The 19,387-nt window shown below is 41.5% G+C and overlaps 1 protein-coding gene across 7 annotated transcripts in view; it reads left to right on the top strand.

Annotated features, from left to right (window-relative positions):
- The window catches only part of RFTN1 (raftlin, lipid raft linker 1), a 129,951-nt gene extending 110,769 nt beyond the window's left edge, over nt 1-19,182 (top strand). For all 7 annotated transcript variants that reach the window (XM_065587052.1, XM_008170495.4, XM_005297035.5 and 4 more), the window contains 3 exons: nt 4,942-5,045; nt 6,519-6,600; nt 17,296-19,182. In XM_065587052.1, coding sequence (XP_065443124.1) covers nt 4,942-5,045; nt 6,519-6,600; nt 17,296-17,748 — 639 coding nt within the window. In that variant the 3' untranslated portion in view covers nt 17,749-19,182. The remainder of the gene's footprint in view (nt 1-4,941; nt 5,046-6,518; nt 6,601-17,295) is intronic.
- The last annotated feature ends 205 nt before the right edge of the window (nt 19,183-19,387 follow it).

Genomic DNA, 19,387 nt, shown 5'->3' with positions numbered 1-19,387 from the left:
ATGAACTATCTGAACTACACCTTTCCAGAATAATGTGCAAGGCCTCCCTGTCATTTTGTTGTAGTTACTCACTGATGTCTGAATACTGCAAACTGATCTGCATGGGTAGATATCACTCACACCAACTGGAAGTGTATATGGATGCAGGGGTTTGCCCAAGCTGATGAGTTTGCAGGACGTGTGTCTAATTTAGAAAGCCGGTAATCCACAGTGGACTTCCCAGTCAGTGCAAATTAGCAATGTTCTGTTATGCTATGTACTGAAATTTAGGAAGATCCCAATCTGAGAGCAGGATAGTTCAACTTTTATAGCTGTACCATACGCAAACACACAACTTCTCTTTTGCTAACAATAAATATCTTTTTAAAATAGATCAATAATATTATATGATTAATCCAAATAACTTTATGGGAAGAGTGCAAAAATAGAACAGAAATATCATTAACAACTCCATATTAGGGATTCTTTCACCTCATAATGCACAGAGGACATAAAACATTCCTTCACCAGCCTATTCTCAGCGAGCCAGACACATTTTTATTCCTCTCTCTTTTTTTGAGGTGCAAATCCTGCTCTCCCCACTTTCCCTTCCCATGGGGCTATAGAGAGTCATAATTACAGTGTGACTGGGGGCAGGTTGCCCGAATCTGACACAGGGGTGTGCATTCCCTATATGGTTATGAGGCTTCTAGGTGCTACGGCAATACAAATAATAGATAAAAATAATTGACAACCCATTTCCCCACACAGAGAAGCAGGGGACAGTTACAACTTGTCTGTGTTTCTGTTCCCCATCCTGATCGCCAGGATTCCTCCTCCACCTCCAAACCCTATCATTCCTTTCAGTGCACAGCTCATCCGGATTTGCCTTAAGTGCTTTATTAAGACTTATTTAATGGGATGCTCCATCTTTTATTCCTTAAGCTTGGTCTGTTTTGTCTCCACATTGCAAGCAAATATACATTAGGCAGTGACCAAGGTTGGCTCACTTGTAACTAAACTACATTTACTTAACTAAAAAAAAAACCATTTTGACTGAATTTTTTTCAGTCGGACAAGAACTTAGCAGTCTTTTTTTTTTTTTTTTTAATGTTGCTCGGTGACTAAAACTGCAACTGTAGAAGAAAATGAATGTTGTTAATACAGTATGTGGTATGGTTTGCCCTAGATATTATCTTTACCTTTTTTAAAATCAAGTTTTAGGAATTTCTAGTTTTCTAATGAGCTGAGACTATGGGGGGGAAGAAATGTTGAAACCAAACAGCAAAACTATACATAAAAATGAAATCTTATTATGTGCTGCAAATCAGGGGAAAAACACAGCTCAATGCGTTCTGGTTTTTTGACACTCAAGGTGTGATCAGAGATTACTTACCAACCACAGGAGAGTGGGAAGTGAGTTAATTACAATTTTGCTCCCTTTCACAGAATGAAATGTCTCCCAGTTTGATACAGGGTATTATTTGTGCACCTTCTTTTTCATTAGAGTTCTGTCATGTACTTTCTACTGCTTCTATCTAACAAACCTGAGCTTCAAAAACATCCTGATTACAGTAGTTTAATCTCATGCTCTTCTGTATTTGAACTTAATATAGTTACATTTAATACAAGAATATAAATTACATTTACTATAAGATTATTTTTGGTGCATGGCAAGATTGTGCTAAAATTTACTGTGCATTTAGATGCTTTTTGTTTTGGAAAGAACCATAACGGTGACACTTTGGCATGGTTCCACACTCAGGCTTATTATCAAGATGTGTATTCCCATGTGTCTTAGTCAGCTATGGTTCCTGGTGGAACATAAATTCCAGTTGTGATACAATTACACATCGTGGCCTCTTCTTGCCCTTCCATGTTAGTGCCTCTGTGGCTCTTGGTTTTGAAGCTGCTAGTGCTTATATTTGCCAGTGAGGAGTTTGAGCTCCACTTGAAAAAAAAATTACTTAAGGTGAAAAAAGGCTGCTGTCCTCTCCCCTACCTACCACCACTGAACAGAGCTAGTTGAGATGGGGCAGGAGGTGTGTGCCTGCAGATCACTGGCATGGTGACCTGGAAAGAGGTACTTTGGCTGATTCCACAGAGGCATTGGGTGACTTCCATCAGAGCTGTTAAGGAGGACTAGGGAAGTGATTCTAGGGCCAGGTATGCACCTCTGCAGGGTGTGGACATGCTTTCTCATGGGTGCTAAAAACCCAGTTGACTGGTATTAGGAAAAAAGGGTGGATAGAAAGGCACCATGAGACTAACACGGAAAACAGAAACCACCTTTAGAACAATTTCTATCCACCCTTTTTTCCTAATCCTTCCCCTTCAATTTTCTTATATACTTCAACCTTCTGAACTAATAAATGCTTTAATTTTGTTGAACCCTAACCTGTTCTTTTCTCTCTCTAAGCATCTGTTGAGAAATATAACATCATCTGCTACAGGTGATGCATAAGTCTGACAAGTCAGATAGGTCAAAATCCCATAGGGTTTCATCGTCTTGCCGCTGCGGGAGCCTGCTGAGAAAACTGGCTGTGGCAGAAGACAGCGCATTGCTGAAATGGTTCGGCTCCTGCAGCAGCCAAATGTGATTTGTGTTGTCGTGGTGCTGTTCCTGGTTGCCATAACAACTCTCAGATTTTGACATGTTTGTCACATTTCTCGATGAAACAGGAAGGCTCTCTTTGATAATCTTAGCCCTCAGGTGCTGAATCTGAAGTCTGAATCCTTCCTGCACCATCAGTCATCGCTTAGGGCACAAACAAGGCTCAGCCATCCCTGTCTGTCCTGAGCCACTCTTTGCATGTCCTTTGTTGTTAAGTCCCAAAAGTTTTCCCGCTCATGGTACTGTGCGATAGAGGGATTTTTTCAATCAGCTCCTTTTACATGTTCCTGCAGCTGTACAGTAGCGTGCCCGCCACAGCAAACATTCTGGTTTCATTCTTTATACATGTCCTGGGTATTACCATCTTCTTTTCTGGATAACTCTGGAGATAAGGAGTTGTTGAGCTCTCTGACAAATCTCAGATTTTGTTATAAATTCATTCCAAAATACCTAGTATTTTCCTGAGGCATTTGCTTTCAAAGGCATTTGGACATCTGTCTGTACCTTTAATAGATTTTCCTCAGACACTGGGCCATTTTAAAAACTGGAAAGAGGAAAAAGTCAGTTTGGCAGCTGGAGGGAGGGAGGACAAAGATGGTGGGATTGGTGGAGTCTCTGATTTGTGTGGCTCTGAGGCTCCATAAACATGGCACTTCTGCCGTCATGGTAGGCTTGAAGAAGTTCTGATAAGCTTCTGACTCATTTCCTCAGAAGCTTCAGTTAGAATTTATCTTTTCTCTTAAAGGCCATCTTCTTCCTTTCCTGTACCTTCATGCTGTCTTATATAAGGTGATGCTGCCAGCCCTTGCAAATATGTCTGACCTCTGTAAGTAGGTGTATCATCGTGAGCATCTGACAGCTTCTGTGAAGAAACCCAAAGCAAGGTTAATCCAATGTGTGCTCATGTGCAGATTTTCAAATCATGGCTTTCCTTTAAATGGGTACAATTTTGCTCCTTCGGTTAGTTTCATATACAGTTTAGGTCATATAAGTGATTAATTACCCAACTATACCTGCCTTTCAGTTATATAGATATTTAAGTGACCTAAATCGCATGCACAAAAAGGAAAGCCCAATTAAAATGGAAAATCAGGGCCTCTGTTTAAATTACTACAGCAGGATATGAATTAGGTCTGTTCAAATGATTGTTATTACAGTATGTATAGATTTTGATTTGAACTCGTGTAGTGAAGTAGAACCTTACTGATTGACATTGATGACTGGGAACACTGTGGTGCTTTACCCTGTTTTGAGAATTAACAAGAAAATGAACACACACACACACACACACACACACACACACACTCACTCACACTCTCTCTCTCTCTCTCTCTCTCAGCATCACAGAATGTATTTGTGCATTTATTTTGGCAAGCATAATTTGTACTGTCATGTAGTGTAATAGTATTTGTAGTGACAAGTGTATTAGCAATTTATGATAATACTTCAGTAAGATTTGTAACACTGAAGCGTAAATGTGCAATAGATTATTTTGTATATTAGTGCTCCCTGTAGCAATCTTTACTTAGACTATCTGTTCCTTTTGAGAGAATTATTGGGTTTATAGATTAGCAGAGGGAGAATTAGCAAGGGTCTACTGTACAGCATCTCTGAGTGAAGCTAGACTTTTACAGTGAAAGGTAACGTTTTGGTCTCGCCCACATATTTCCTGATTCAGAATAAAAAATAGGCAATGTTTATTTGCCTGTGGTGACAAAAGGAATAAAACAAATTGTACTTATATTTTCTTTCTGCTGCTGGATGCAAATAACATGGGTTCATTAGCACCATAATGTCATTTAACTCCCCATGAAATGCTTTGAAATCGGAGGGCCAAATTTAGCTCTCAGCTCTGCTGGTGTAAAGCGGAAGTTAACTTGCTTGTCTTCAGGAGAGTTGCTCAGGATTTACACCAGGATAGTCAAGAGCAGAATCTGGACCACACAGTTTAATGCGTTTTTGTGCCACATGAATTCCTTTTTGTTTGCAAGGATGTAATTCTTCTTTTTTTCAAAGAAGATTGCAGGAGGCCACTTGTCCAAGGGAGCTCTGATAAAACAAAATTAATTAGCCCCGTTTTTCTGATTCATCAGCTGTCACATGGATGGTTTAGAGCCCAAAAAGAAATTGCATATTTGCACTGTTTAAGCAAATATATTTAACTCTTCAGCAAGAACTGGAGAATGATCCTACGTGTCTTGCGTTTTCAAATATTCTCCTTCCTGCTTTTCTTAACTTGCAAAAATGATCTAACTTTGTAAAGAAACAACAACACAAAATACCGTTTTTAAAAAAGCCAATTGTCACACATCAAGCGATAATCCTAACAGTTGATTTTTCTTCCCCAGGGAATTGAAGTGCAGACAGATTATATTCCACTGTTGAACTCTCTCGCGGTGTACGGTTGGCAGCTGACTTGTGTGCTTCCTACTCCAATTGTAAAGACAAACAGGTACTGTATGGGCACTGCATTTTGGTTAAGGAAGCCTCTGTATCAACATGATAGTTTGTGCTAACAACTCCCCGTTCTCCTCACATAGAGTTCCCTGCACATGTGCACTAAACTGTCCAGGAAAGCCACATTGCAGCTGCCACTGGGCCAGTCTGAGCATTTCTGTCCCCACCTCAGCCCTGCCACAAATCTTGCTGGGCAGGAAGGGGGTGGGGGTGCTGCCAGACTTGTATGTGGTGTGCCGGCTGCAGGTGTAAGTTCTTAGCTCCATTTAAAAAATAAACTAACTAACTGTGGTGCTGTTTGTAGAGTGGTGTGGCCCAGCGGTAGAAGCACATGTTGTCTTTCATCAGTAGCTATCAGAACAGTGTGTGGTGTTATACATCATTTGCTACAGTAGCTCAGCAAAAGCGGGTGAAATAATACTGATAGTACTGTAGGAGCCTTCAATTGGAATTTCCTTTGTTGGTGGGTTTGGGTCATTTTTATATCTACTTTTGCATCATAAGCATCATTATATTAATAGAAATGTAAATAGTTTTAAAACATTCTTAATGGAGACTGGCTAAAAATACAGGCATGTGACAACAGTCGGTCCTTACTACTGCACATTCCGGAACTGCTATTCAAATAGGGTTCTTCATCAGTCATGAATAAAAAAAATAGATCAATATGCCAATTTGTTCTTTATTAAAGCACCAATATTGTGCCCAGTGGTGTATGAGACACAGATGAAGACCATTCCTGTCCTTGAATTCTTACAGTCTATAAAGACCAAACATGCTGGGAAAACCAGTGGAAGGAGTTATTCTAATCTAATGTTTTTCATACACTTTTGAATAAATCAGTGGATGAAAAAACACAAATAAGGATTTTTAATCCCCTTTTGCAACATTGTGCTGTGTCCTCCCTTCTTTCCACTCCTTTCTGTGAACCATTTTATAATTACCTCCATAAAATGCTTCAGATTGGTCGTTAGTGCTGATTAACGCACAGCCTGAATGATGGAGGCATTTGGCTTTGCCTTGTGCTTCACTACACATCTGAGCTGTGCATTAATCAGTGCTATCACTATTGCAGAATCTGTCAGCTCTTATTGCTTGGCTAGTAAAACACGCTGCAATGTGTAATTGACATTGTAGTGCACATAAAGATTATAGTGCATGTCACATAGACTGATTTTTTTTCAAAAACTTTATTCTGTGTTGATTCTCGAATTCTAAAACAGTTGGCAGAAAAAAACATCAGCGATTGAACTGGGATTTTAGGTGCATCAAATTAGACATGAGCCTAAATTAGGCTGATGCTTCCCAACAAATACCATTCTATACATACGCACTTGAGACAGTCAGATGTTTCGGTCATTTCTGGTGGTTCTCTTTTGCCCAGTTTAAGCAAATGACTGAGGTATTTCTTGGATTTTGAATCCTACTTTGTATGAGCTTGACTCATTTTCAGGATTATGTTTTACAGGGAGGGGAATTTAGCCACTAAGCAGATTGTCTTTCTTCAGAGACCCTCTCTACCCCAGAAAGCAAAGAAGAAAGAATCTAAGGTAAATGACCTTGAATTCCTGTGTACGTTTATCGTGGCAGTACTCTAATACTCTAATAGATTTTCCACAACAGTTTCAACATTTCTAATGGCTTAGAAGGTTTGCTGAATATTATCAGAACACTTTAGAACTCTGATGTGAACTATTAAACCAAAGAAATAACAAAATACTCAAAGGACATGAAAGGTGCTGTCCTTCACTCTTCCTTCCATTGGAGGGAGCTAGAGACTATGTGGTCTACTAAAAACAATAAACACAGTGAGGAATTGGAGTGGGATTTAGGAGATGTAGGCTCAATTCCTGGCCGTGCCACAGATTTCCTATGTGATCTTGGGCAAGTCACTTTACCTCTCTCTCTGCCCCTGTTCATGATTTGTACGATGGGGACCGTAATATTTCCTTTCTCCCACCTTTTGTCTGCCTTATCCGTTTAGATTGTAAACTTTTTGGGGCAGAGGACTGTCTCTTGCTATATTTTTGGACAGAGTCTAGTAGAGTGGGGCCTTAATCTCAGTTGGAGCTTCTAGGTGCTTCTGTAATATAAATAAATACTAACATATGAGATTGGGAGAATTTCACTAACCTATAAAACCGGGGTAGGCAACCTATGGCCCGCATGCCAAAGGCGGCACGTGAGCTGATTTTCAGTGGCACTCACACTGCCTGGGTCCTCGCCACCGGTCCGGGGGCTCTGCATTTAATTTAATTTGAAATGAAGCTTCTTAAACATTTTAAAAACTTTATTTACTTTACATACAACAATAGTTTAGTTATATATTATAGACTTATAGAAAGAGACCTTCTATAAATGTTAAAATGTATTACTGGCACGCAAAACCTTAAATTAGAGTGAATAAATGAAGACTCGGCACGCCATTTCTGAAAGGTTGCCGACCCCCTGCTATAAAAAGTAACCAAACCAAGCTAGAGTTAATGGAGCATGCAGCTGACAGGGATCAGTGCATCTTCATTTTATTCCCACTTCCCTGAAGTGTTTCAGTTCCCTTTATTAAATGAGCAGCAGGCAGAAAGCCTGGCCCAAACATGTCATACTTTAAAGGGTAGGAGAAAATACAGAGATTTGTACAAGGCAAAAAATGGCAGATTGCCGACCAGCAGGTCTTGTTCACATGCGTTTCACCTTTCCCAGCCTGCATGCAAGGGAGCCAAACAAGTGACGTATGAAGATGAAATACAACCCATCTAGTGAAAGCAAGCCATCAGAGGATGAAGAAGCTACTAGTGTTGCCTTCCTTTTATTCCTGCTCTATGTACTACAGCTACACTAACATTAGTTACCAATGCAATGGGATGACACCTTGGGACCATTCAGAAGTTCAGCTAGTGTCGAATGTTGAGCCTGCTTATTAAGTGGAGTTGGACATTAGGAGTAGAGCTGGCCAAAACACGGGATTTCCAGTTCACAGGAAATTTTGCAGTTTTAACATTTGGTTTCATTCCGAATGGGAAGTAATTCAGTTTGTTTTTTTATTTCCTATGAACCAGAAATCCCCCCAAAATTTGTTTCAGAATTACTCACATACGGAGTTTCCAAAGTGAAATCTGCTCTCCAGGCCCAGACAGCTACTGAGTAAAATTGACAGTCTTGTCAGTTTCATCACTGTTACTAGTAGCATCAAAACTGATAAGACTGTCAGTTTCACTGTCCTACTGCCGGGGCTCTCAGAGTCTACAGTTCTGGGGTAGCCCCGCCATGTGGACTGCTTTTAACCAGGATGATTTGTTGCCCAGGATAATCTTTTTTGTGGCTGTTGGGCGTCCAGTAGGATGTTCTTGATCAATTACCAGTTTTTTTTAACACTTCCCGTTTTAAATTTATATTCCCAGTCAGTTATATTGACAATTAATTGCCTTATTCTTTGGAAAGTTGGCCCTCTTAAAGTTCCAAATAAACATATTACTAGTTGGTGCCATATTCTGTTTGCACAAAGTAAATATAATCAGATCATGATCACTAGTATCTAGGCAACCACTGATTTTTAGGCCTGCTATTAAATCATCTTTGGCCATCAGAATGACATCCAGTATTGAGTTCCCTCACCCCATCATATTGCTTTCAGGACTTTCTGTATTAAGAAATCATCAGCTATTAATGTTTAGAAACTGTAAGGAAATTTTGTTACTGGTTACATGAGATGTCCAGCAAATGTCCCCCAGGCTGAAGTCACCCATGATAACACATTTTTTCCTTCTACCCTTTATGGGCAGATGCCTAAGGAGCAGTTCATCCTGCTCACTAGTGGAATTTGGTGACCGGTAACACATGCCCACCAGTAGCCCATCTTTGGTTTTATTAGTTAGAACTTTAATTTATAAGCTTTCAAGGTCCTGTGATTCTGAATCCTCTATGACTCAGTGTAACACTTCCCAAGGGTACCCATGGTTGGGAGGCACCTCGCTACCACCTGTCCTTAGCATGAAGAAGCCTTATCTGTGTCTGTCATGTGTCAACTCCCTGACTCCACCAGCCCTGGGCAACACAAGCACTCCTCTCTCAGCCGAGGCAGGCATCGCTGGCCCTCTGCAGGTCAGTGATGGGCACACTCCAACCGCTGAGCCCTCCAAGCGTCCCCCAGGAGTGTCTAGCCCTTGGTCCATTGGACACTCACAGAGTTCACAGATTTGCTGCTCCCAAAGAAGCAGAGCACTCCAGCTTACCAGTTTCACCTCAGATCACAGTTCCATTTAATGCGCAGCACTTAGATATATTTATAGGGAAAACAAGCAAAAGTTTATTTAACAAAGAGAAGAGATTCAAATGACGGCAAGTAGGAATATTGGAAACAAATAGTTACATATAAAATAATTTCATAACTTGCATTCTAGAACATAGATTTATTTAACAAGTTACTTTCCTGTCTTATATAGCAAAGCCCATCCCAAAGTCCTCCCAGCATTTTACAGCCAGGCTCAGTTGTGATCTTCTGTTTGTGAGACAAGTCACACTGCCAGCTTGCCTCCTTAATGAAGGGTGCAGGGGGGGTACCTGCGCCCCCCACATATACTCCAACAATTCATTCTCTTTACTCATAAACAGGATCCCCCTCCTGCTGTTTTATTTCTTCTTGTAAATTTCCTCTCTTGAAGATTTCACAATCCCTTGATTAGCATGTTGGCTCCAGATGCAAATAGATCTATATTGTGCCATGGACAATACACAATGCCCAGACAGGGAGATAAGCATTTATTACATCCTGTCTGGAAGGAACCAGTCTGAGTCACATCATCTCCTGGTTACCTGCCTTAAGGCCTAGGTTTTGAGAACATAACTCCTATTAAAGATACATAGCTCCTTAAATATTAACTGTACATGCATTTCAAAATGATTATGATGATCAGTGGACTACTGGCTCTCAGTAGAGACCTCACCTACCACCCTTTGGTGAATTATTATGTGCATACCTGATGCAGGGGATCCATGTAAAACTCTGTGCATCTCCTGTGCCCTATGCCAATTGGCATCAAGAGGTCCTTGGGTAACACTCCAGTCTCCTGTGTCTTCGATGTAAAGTGCTACCCCCTCCTCTTTTTCCCTCTGTTTCTATGGAATAAGTTGTAACCATCAGTTTTAATGTTCCAATCACATGAACCATCCCACAAGTTCTAGTAATACCAACCACATCATATTTCTTCTCATATATGAGCATCTCCAACTCCTCTTGTTTATAACGTAGGCTCCTAGCATCAGAATATAGATGATTAAAAATGTGTCCCTTACATGACCCTTTGTACTTGGATTTGTCATATGTATGACACCATGTGGCTGGTTTACATATTTGGGTGTTGGCACCATGATTGCTCCATTAACACCCTCTGCCTTTCATGGTTAGTTTAAAGCCTTCCCAGATACCCTTGCTGGGCTATCACCCAGGAGATCGGTACCATTTCTACTGTGATCAGTGCCCCAATATTCCACAAAACCTTCTCCCCTACACCACTTACTTAACCAACTGTTCACCTCTGATATCTTTCTTCTCTCGCTTGAGGCATAGGAAGGATTCCCAGAAGATAGTCTGGATATTCCTCTCCTTCAGTTCCCTTCCGAGATCTCTGAAGTCTTCTAGGATCTCTGGAATAGTGCCAGATGCAGTGTCATTGGTGCCAATGTGGATCACCACCTAAAGAATCTCTCCTGTCAGCTTCAGAATTTTGTTTATTCCTGTGGTGATGCCCTTTGTCTTTGCTCCTGGAAGGCAACAATAAACTGTCTTGCCGTCCTTCTAGCCCTTGCAGAATGTCCATTCTATTCTCTTTAGCATGTAATCCCCATTGAGGCATGTCTTCCTCTCTGGCCAGTTGTGGATATGCTCTCTTGAACTTGTCTGAGTCCATCTAGTTTGAGCTGGGCAGCAGTTCTCAGCTCTTTTCTCTGCTGTCTGTAGGTCCTTTGCTGCAACTGGATCTTGCTGGTTGTTCTTTTCAGATGTCTTACTCAGCACGTAATAGTGATTTGATATGTCAAGCTGTGAAGATGCCCTTTGGGTTCTCCTACTTCTGGTGGTGACAAATCTATCTTCCTATCTTCATTTCCTTGTCTGCTTTTGTCACCTGATTCTGTTACCATACCCTGTGAGATTTGCTATAGTATTGACCAGAAAATCCTCCATATCCCTGGTGCTTTGCAAGATAGTCAGCTGTTCCTCAAGACCACAAACCTTCATCTCCATCAGGGCTACCAGCTTGCACTTCATACAGACAAAGTCTCCTCTCTCTTCAGGCAGGAAGCAGAAGATGGCACATCCACTGCAGACCACTGATGACTATCAGACTAGCTGATGACTCTCTATCCTTGTTGCTGAGTCAAAACCGTACTTATAAAGCAAATCCCCCAAACTCCCTCCTGGAAACTCCACTATTAGCTGCTCACTGTCGCCACAGGTGAGATCAGCAGAGATGCTTAAGATCGATCCCCCTTAATATAAACAAAAGTAAGCTGCTGGCATGGTGTCATTTATATTGGAATTCACTTCTGCTACTTGGTTAGCCAGAGCCCAGATTTATTAGTCTTCTAGGCATGCTGCAAAGCCTGTCTTTCTCAGGCTATCTAGGAGGAGCTGGGCTGAGGTTTGGGGTGGCTATCATCATGGGCAGTGCTTTTGTTTGCTTTGTGAGTTTTAATGAAGAGGATGGGAACCTATAATAGATATTAGTATAAATTCAAATAGATACATCCATAACTAATGAGTCGACAGTAATGGCAGCTGCAAACCAACAAGTGTGACTGAAAAGATTATTTTTACATATGCCATTGAAAAGGTTCATTCAAATTTTACAAATGTCTATTGATAAGAGATTATTTACATGCAGGAAGTTTGAAATAAATGCAGTACAAAAATACAAGTAATAAAATATGATGGTTTTCAGTCAAAGGTTCAAGAAAAATACGGGAGAGGTAAAATCATCCAAATTCATACTAGTTCTATAAAAAGCTGTCATTGTTATTCAGCTGCTGGTAAACGCCTGACATAAACCACCTTACATTTGATTCAGTTGCTAAGCATTCTGAACAGCACAAAAGCATAGACACTAAGATCTGATAGCTTTATTTAATTTTTGATTACAACATGTTTAAAACTTTTTTGTAGATAAACACTTGGAGGGGGGAATATGTGGTGCTGATAAGATTAAAATGAAATTGCAGTGGTGGAAACTAAATCCTTCATATGAACTAGTCAGGTGCTATGCAGTTCAGCCAGCTGAACAGAAAGGAAATGTATAAGGAATTGTAAAAACTCTGCAGTAAGACAGCGATAACTGTATTTCTCATTGCCCCATCACAGGCTGCAGATTTAATCGAATTACTCATAAAGTTTATCTGCTGTTTCTTGAGACAAAATCAAGGCTCGTTTCAGCAGAAATTAGGCTTCATGGCCGTTAAACCCTGGAAAGGCTGACCGTAGTTCAGAAGAAACTTTTTAACATTTGGGGCCTGATATGCAGCCTCTACTCACGGAAAACTCCAAATGATTTAAATGGGAATTGTGGGTGCTCCACACCTCTGAAAATCAGGACACTTTTTTCAAGTGTCTAAATGTAGACACTCAAGTTAAAAAATTGTGGTATTCTCTTTAATATATTTATATGCAAGATACGTTTGAACGACATCTAGGCTCAAATGAAACACAAAAGAATATAGGCTAAATCTAGGTACTGCTAGGGGATTTTTTGCTCTCTCAGAGTTTGGCCAGCTGGAGCATTACTTCAGCATTATGAAGTAAGGGTCTCAACCAGGCTTGTGTATGCTTGCAAGCAATTGCATGTGCAATTAATTGTGGGTATAACATATGGGATTTGCACAACTACCTTTTCTGTGAGCAGAACAGGATCACAAATGGCAGACTTTGTGCTCACAGTTGTTTGTGGGCTTAAAACTGTAGGTGCAAAATGGAAGGCTGGTTTTCAAAATTTGGTTTGGAAAAGGTTTTTTCTCTAAGATATGGTTTTGGGTGGTCCTCTTGCATCAGATTGCTAAGGAGGGCAAAAGATTTGTGATCATGAGTTGTCCTCCTGGTGGTCTCTGGTATAGACCTGTAGCACTGGGGAAATGACTTCTGGACTCCAACTGGACAGCCAGATGAGACAGCCAAGGTCCACAGCCTCCTATATTTTATGTAGTATGGAAAGCATGGGTGCCAGAAGAACTGCAAATGTGTGAGGCAAAGCGCCCCTCACCAGCCCAACCTTCCCAGGGCCCTCAAGGGAGCCCTCCCCTCACCAACCTGACCCTCCTGGATTCCCTTCCTTTTCTCCCAACTCCTTAGTTTACCCTCCCTGCTGGTGAGCCCTCAGGTGATGGGTTCGTCCCACTTCCTGGATCTGCCCAGTCCCCGATAGGAGCTGCTGCTGAGTTTTTCACAGCCGGCAGGTGAAGGCCCAGCTGTTGGCATGCAGCACGATGCAGAGTGGAACCTGGGTGCTGGCAAATTGGTGAGGCAATTTGTTTAAATGGTGAAGTAACTAACCACTTGAAAGTTTAAGATGACTTTGCTTGGGAAGGTTAACTTTTCCTTCAGGGATGAGGCAGATAAATCCTTTGTCCTCTGAGTAATTTTCAGACATTATAAGCACATTACACCTATTAGGGGTCAGGAAGGGATTCACTCCTCCCCATTGTTTCTTTTTTCTTTTCATCCCTCTGAAGCATCAAAGATGGTCACAGCTGGAGATGGGACACTGGACAGAGTTGGCCAGTGCTCTTAGGTGCTTGGCTGGCTGGTTCTTGCTCACATGCTCAGGATCTAACTGATCGCCATATGTGGGGTCAGGAAGGAATTTTCCCCAGGTCTGATTAATAGATTCATACATTTTAAGGCCAGAAGAGACCATTATGATTATCTAGTCTGTCCTTCTGTATACTACAGGCCACAGAACATCCCCAAAATAATTCTGAGAGCATGTCTTTTAGAAGAACATCCATTCTTGATTTAAAAAACTATCTGCGATGGAGAATCCACCACAACCCTTGGTACATTGTTCCAATGGTTAATTACTATTGCCATTAAAAATTTACACCTTATTTCCAGTCTGATTTTTGTCTAGCTCGAACTTCCAGCCATTGGGTGTGTTATGCCTTTCTCTGTTAGACAACTGAGCCCATTATGAAATATTTGTTCCCCATGTAGGTACTTATGGCTGTAATCAAGTCACCCCTTAATCTTCTCTTTGATAAGCTAGATAGACTGAGCTCCTTGAAGCTATTACCATAAGGCCTGTTTTCTAATCATTTAATCATTCTTGTGGCTCTTCTTTGAACCCGCTCCAATTTATCCACATCCTTCTTGAATTGTGGGCATTAATACTGGACACAATATTACTCTTAAGGGAATTCTGTGCCAAAAAATTAAAAATTATGTGCACAATATTTTAAAATTCTGCAAAAGTTTTATTTGTCAATAAATAAATGTGGCTCCAGCATGGCAGTGGGGAGCACAGGTCACTGGCTGCATTGAGATGGGAGATCACCCTAAAGTCTCCACCTCCCCCAGTACAGGGACTTGACAGTGAGGCTGCACCTGACCCTGACACAGTGCAAGGGCTGGGCCTGCCCCAGAAACACCCCGGGGTCCTGCCTCTCTGTGCCAGGTGTGGCTGGGCAGGCTCAGCCCAGCAGTATCCAAGTGTGGAGGGGCTTGGTGTGGGGTGAGAGGTATCTGTGTGGGGCAATCTGGGTGTGGGCAGCTCAGTGGGTCATCTGGATGCACCGGGGCTCATTGAGGGATTCCGGGTGCAGGGGCAATGGGACTCTGCAGGGAGTCCAGGTGATGGTGGTTGGGTTCAGCGGGGGTGGGGTCTGGGGGTGGGGAGATGGGGCTTGGCGGGGGAGCCTGGGTGTGGGGGCTCAGTGGGGGGGTCTGGGTGCTGGGGGAGTGGGGCTTGATGGGTGGGGGTCCAGGTGCAGCTGGTTGGGGCTCAGTGGGGTGGGGATCTGGGGGTGGGGGCCTTGTCAGAGGGGTCCAGGTGTAAGGGGGTAGGGCTTGTCAGGGTGAGGGTTCGATGGGCCTGCTTAATGGGGGAGCCCCAGCTGCTGCCGAGGGGACGCAGCATGTCAGCTCCCACTTCCCCCCACAATTCCCCAATTCCCTTTTCTTCTCCATCCCCTTCCCGTCACTCCCACAGTCCCCTCCCCCTGCCCTATTCCCCCCCCTTCCTTCCCCACTGCCTCTCCTCCGTATCCCCTTAGCCCCCTTCCCTCATTTCTCCCACCCCCTGTTACTCAGCCCCACTGCGGGCACTCGTTCCACAGAAAATAGGAAGGCTCCCAGCACACAGAAGGGGAGCACCACTGGCACTAGGAGCCAGGAGGCTGCATTCAGCTTCAGAGTCAGTGGAGCGGAGCTGGGCAGCTCTGCGTTTGCAGAAATGGGGAGGGGGCAGTGGCACGTAACCCTGTGTGCCCCCTCATGCCTCAGCAATGTTTGGGGGGTAATCCTCCCCAAAAAAACTGCACACATGGTCGCCCCCCCCACCCTCCAGCGCAGCTTCCCTGTCATTTTCTGCAGGGAAATCTGTAGGGGGAGGGGCTGTTTTCTGCGGGCGCGCAGAATCCCCCAAGGAGTAACAATATTCCAGCAGCGGGTGCACAAGTCTCAGATACAGATGTAAAGTAACCTCTCTGCTCTTACTCTTTCTCGAGATTCCCCTGTTTATCCATCCCAGGATTGCATTAGCTCTTTTGGCCACAGCGTCACACTGGGAGCTCACATTCAGCTGATTATCCAGTGGTCTTGGGGGGGGGGTTTCATCTGCCTTTGCAGCATGTTGTCCAAATTGCCTGCCAGGTTCATCTGGGGACCTCTCAATCAATTTCCTGCCCTTGCACGGGCCTTGGGCATCAGTGCACCTTGGTCTCTCCTATTCTTTGCCTGTGGCACGCAATAGTCTCCTGAGGGCTATACCGTGAGCTAATTTCAGTTGTTGGGTTCAGTATGCGAGTGGTAGGTGGTTTTGGTGGCCTGTGATATATTGGAGGACAGACTAGACGATCTGGTGGTCCCTTCTGATTTTAATTCTATGATTATTGCATCAACATTTCAAGAAACCATAGTTACTTTTATTGCTAGTCAAAATATAGCCTTCAGCATTAGTCAACATAGATCATCCAAAATGGTGGTCATGATGAGTCTTGTGGTGTGCGTTGTAGAAGGTGGCCTTGTGCATTCTGCCCCAGAAACTTTTGTACAAACGGCTCAGGATGTTTTGCTACTTACTTGCACTGTTTATCACTTGGTCTTTTAAATGCTCAATGTTTAAAACATTGTACTGTAAAATCACTCTGGATTCTGCACTGTATGTATGGCTTAGCAAAGCAGATCAGATTATACATTTGGAATTTTTTAGTCCACAGACTGACTTGGAAAAGTTCCTGAAAGTTTCAAAATGCTGGTTTAGTCTTGCAAATGCTGGTCCTGTGGGAACTGTGGGCTTCTGAAAAAGAAAACCCTTTAGAGTTATTTTGTGGCACATTCCAAACAATACATAGGATAGGAGTACAGAACTTTTCTGTATGATACACAATACTTGAATGATTTTCTTATAAAACTGTTCTTGCACAGCTCTTTCACATTTTGGTTTTATATCAATGTCTACATAGCGCACTTTATATACGTGCTTACACATATCTGAGAGAGGATAAATAGTCATAAAACAAGCAGTGGAATTCCACCTTAAAAGCTAAATTTGTAAATTTTCTGAGTTGCTGTCTTCACACACTTGGTGAATGTGTGCGCTTGTGTTCTCAGTCAGGCTTTGTTACTTCTGCTACTAACTTGTTGAAAAACTGGATAATACTCCAGGATCTCTTCCTCTGTTTGTCTACATTAGCACAGCTTTCCATTTTCTTGCTTTCAGAACAGTTTGGAATGTCTGCCAGGATGTTGTGGGTTATTACCTCAGCACCGAAATATCCTTCTTAAAGAAACTGACTAGGCATACAAAGCAATAGAGACAGAGAAAGGAACAGAAGCATTGTATCTACATGTGTGTAATAGCTACAAACATGTAACAATTTTAAGTAGTCTGGGTACTCATATACAATATATATTTTGAGGTTGGATCCTTTGACCAGCTCAACCATTGAACTGAAGTTAAACCATTATTATTTCAGAAAGCAAATTTCTACTTGAGTTTTTATTTATGTTTAAAGTGACCTTTAACTTTCAAATCTTTTATTTATAGTTTCATTGGAGGTTCTCCAAAGAAGAAATGCACAACAAACAAACAAAGAAATCTAACAAGGCTAAACTAAGTTCAAGGGAGAAACAAACAGCAGAAGAAAAACAGGAGAGTGAAGTTATAGAGAACACAAGAAATTTAGAAGCACAATTGTCAACAATTGAAAATGTTGGGAACTGCAAACCAGTCTTGAATGAACAACTGGATAGTATCGCAGACAAGACATCTGAGATGCATGAGGACAAAGACACATCTATCCATGGCAATGAGGAATCAGAAGAAAAATGGCATCCAAGTCATGATACTGATCAAAAAGAAGTGGAAGTGTGCTTGAGTCACAATGAGACATCGGACAACTGTGAGAACCAGATAACGCATGAAGGAAGCTGTGTTCTAACAACTGACAGTGGGGATGGAGACAATGGGGCTGGAGCCATGGATGCTTCCTGCGATTAATCACCTGCATCTCAAGATTACTGAAAGAGTTGCAGATCTTTTGCCAAACTAAAGGACAAGTTTTGCTAATCATCCTCACTAACTTAATTGCTTAATACAATTTTTAATTTGGCTTTGTAAATGCCCTATACAATTTTATTCTCTCCAATTAACATACACAGGCATCTTAAAGTTTCAACTAACTGTAGGGACCACTTTTGCTCCCACATAAGTTAATGGCAAAATTTCCATTGACTTTACTGAGATTAGGACTGGCTCTACTGTCCTTAGTTTTAAAGGTACAGATGAAATGTATTGTGATTACCAAGTTGGGAGTGAAAACATAGTCAGGCTTGTTCTGTGACTCAAGAAAAACCGCTGATATTTAAACTGCTCTGTGCTGTCTTAACAAAAACAGGTTTGTATTCAGTATTTCATATTAGTTTAGGAGAAGCATTGTTGGTCAATTTCCTTATGTAATAATTTTATCAATGTATCATTGCTGAAACAATTATTGCACCATGTCGTTTTGTCATTGTTTTATGTTGTCAAGAAAATGGTATTTAGGCTTACGGAGGCTGGAATTGGGAAGTTTGATAAAGTGACTGTAGCTGTATTTATCTCCATATCATATCTACTCATTGATATTCTCTTGAATTTAGTTTACTCTTGCAGATATATAAAGCAATAAACAGACCATGAATATTGTAGGTACATAAGGGGAACCTGATGGGGAAACAAACCTCTTGATGAATGTGTGTTGTGTGTTAAGCAGATGGCTCTAACATAATCCCTACGATTCCCTATTCTCTTATTTTGGTGTTCAGGATTTTTAGGTTGCTAATCAACCCTTCGGCAATGCTTGCTGGGTCTTCAAGAAATAGAAAAGAAAATGAAAACTGCACGTAAAATGTAACTCATTAATTGTACATATTCACTAATAGTGGATACACTCACCATCTGCTAGCACTGCTATTATGTGACTTTTCATCATTTATCAACTGGAGTAGTGTGTGTCACAAGAAAGATGGTTTTTTTTTTTAATCAAATAGCTGTCAGGCAAATGTCAGTGAAACCTACTGAATGACCCTGAAGAGTACAACCTGATGACTAAACCTTTCTTTTACAACAGATAACCATGTTTTTCAGCCGACATACAAACTTTATGATGTAAAATGGTCAACATTTTCATGTTTGGAGGCATATTAAAATTTTTACAGTAAAATGTACGTGTAACAATTTTTTAGATCATATTTGAATATACTCTTACATTTTTAAGCAGACTAAAACTGTTTAACATGTAGTAGCTTTTCTTTTCTTAATAAGCAATCCCCTTAGAGTCCCGGTTTAGAATTAGTTAGGCAGTCCTGTATGTTTTTTAAAAATACCTTCTATTTTTCATTTTCTGTAAACAAAGTAATTCCATAAACAATAAAGGTTTCTTGACACCTTAAATGACTGCTTCTTTGAGCAGCTAGTCCTGGAACCCACAAGAGGAGAGGCAATTCTTGATTTAGTCCTAAGTGGAGCATAGGATCTGGTCCAACAGGATATAGCTGAATATAGATGAACTGCTTGGTAATAGTAGCCATAACATAATAAAATGTAACATCCCTTTGGGGGTGGGAGACACCAAAGCAGCCCACCATGGTAGCATTTA

This window comes from Chrysemys picta, chromosome 2 (genome assembly GCF_011386835.1).
Source record: "Chrysemys picta bellii isolate R12L10 chromosome 2, ASM1138683v2, whole genome shotgun sequence".
Classification (NCBI taxonomy): Eukaryota; Metazoa; Chordata; order Testudines; family Emydidae; genus Chrysemys; species Chrysemys picta.
Note: the sequence above shows the minus strand (reverse complement) of the source record. Positions and strands in the feature narration are given on the sequence as shown.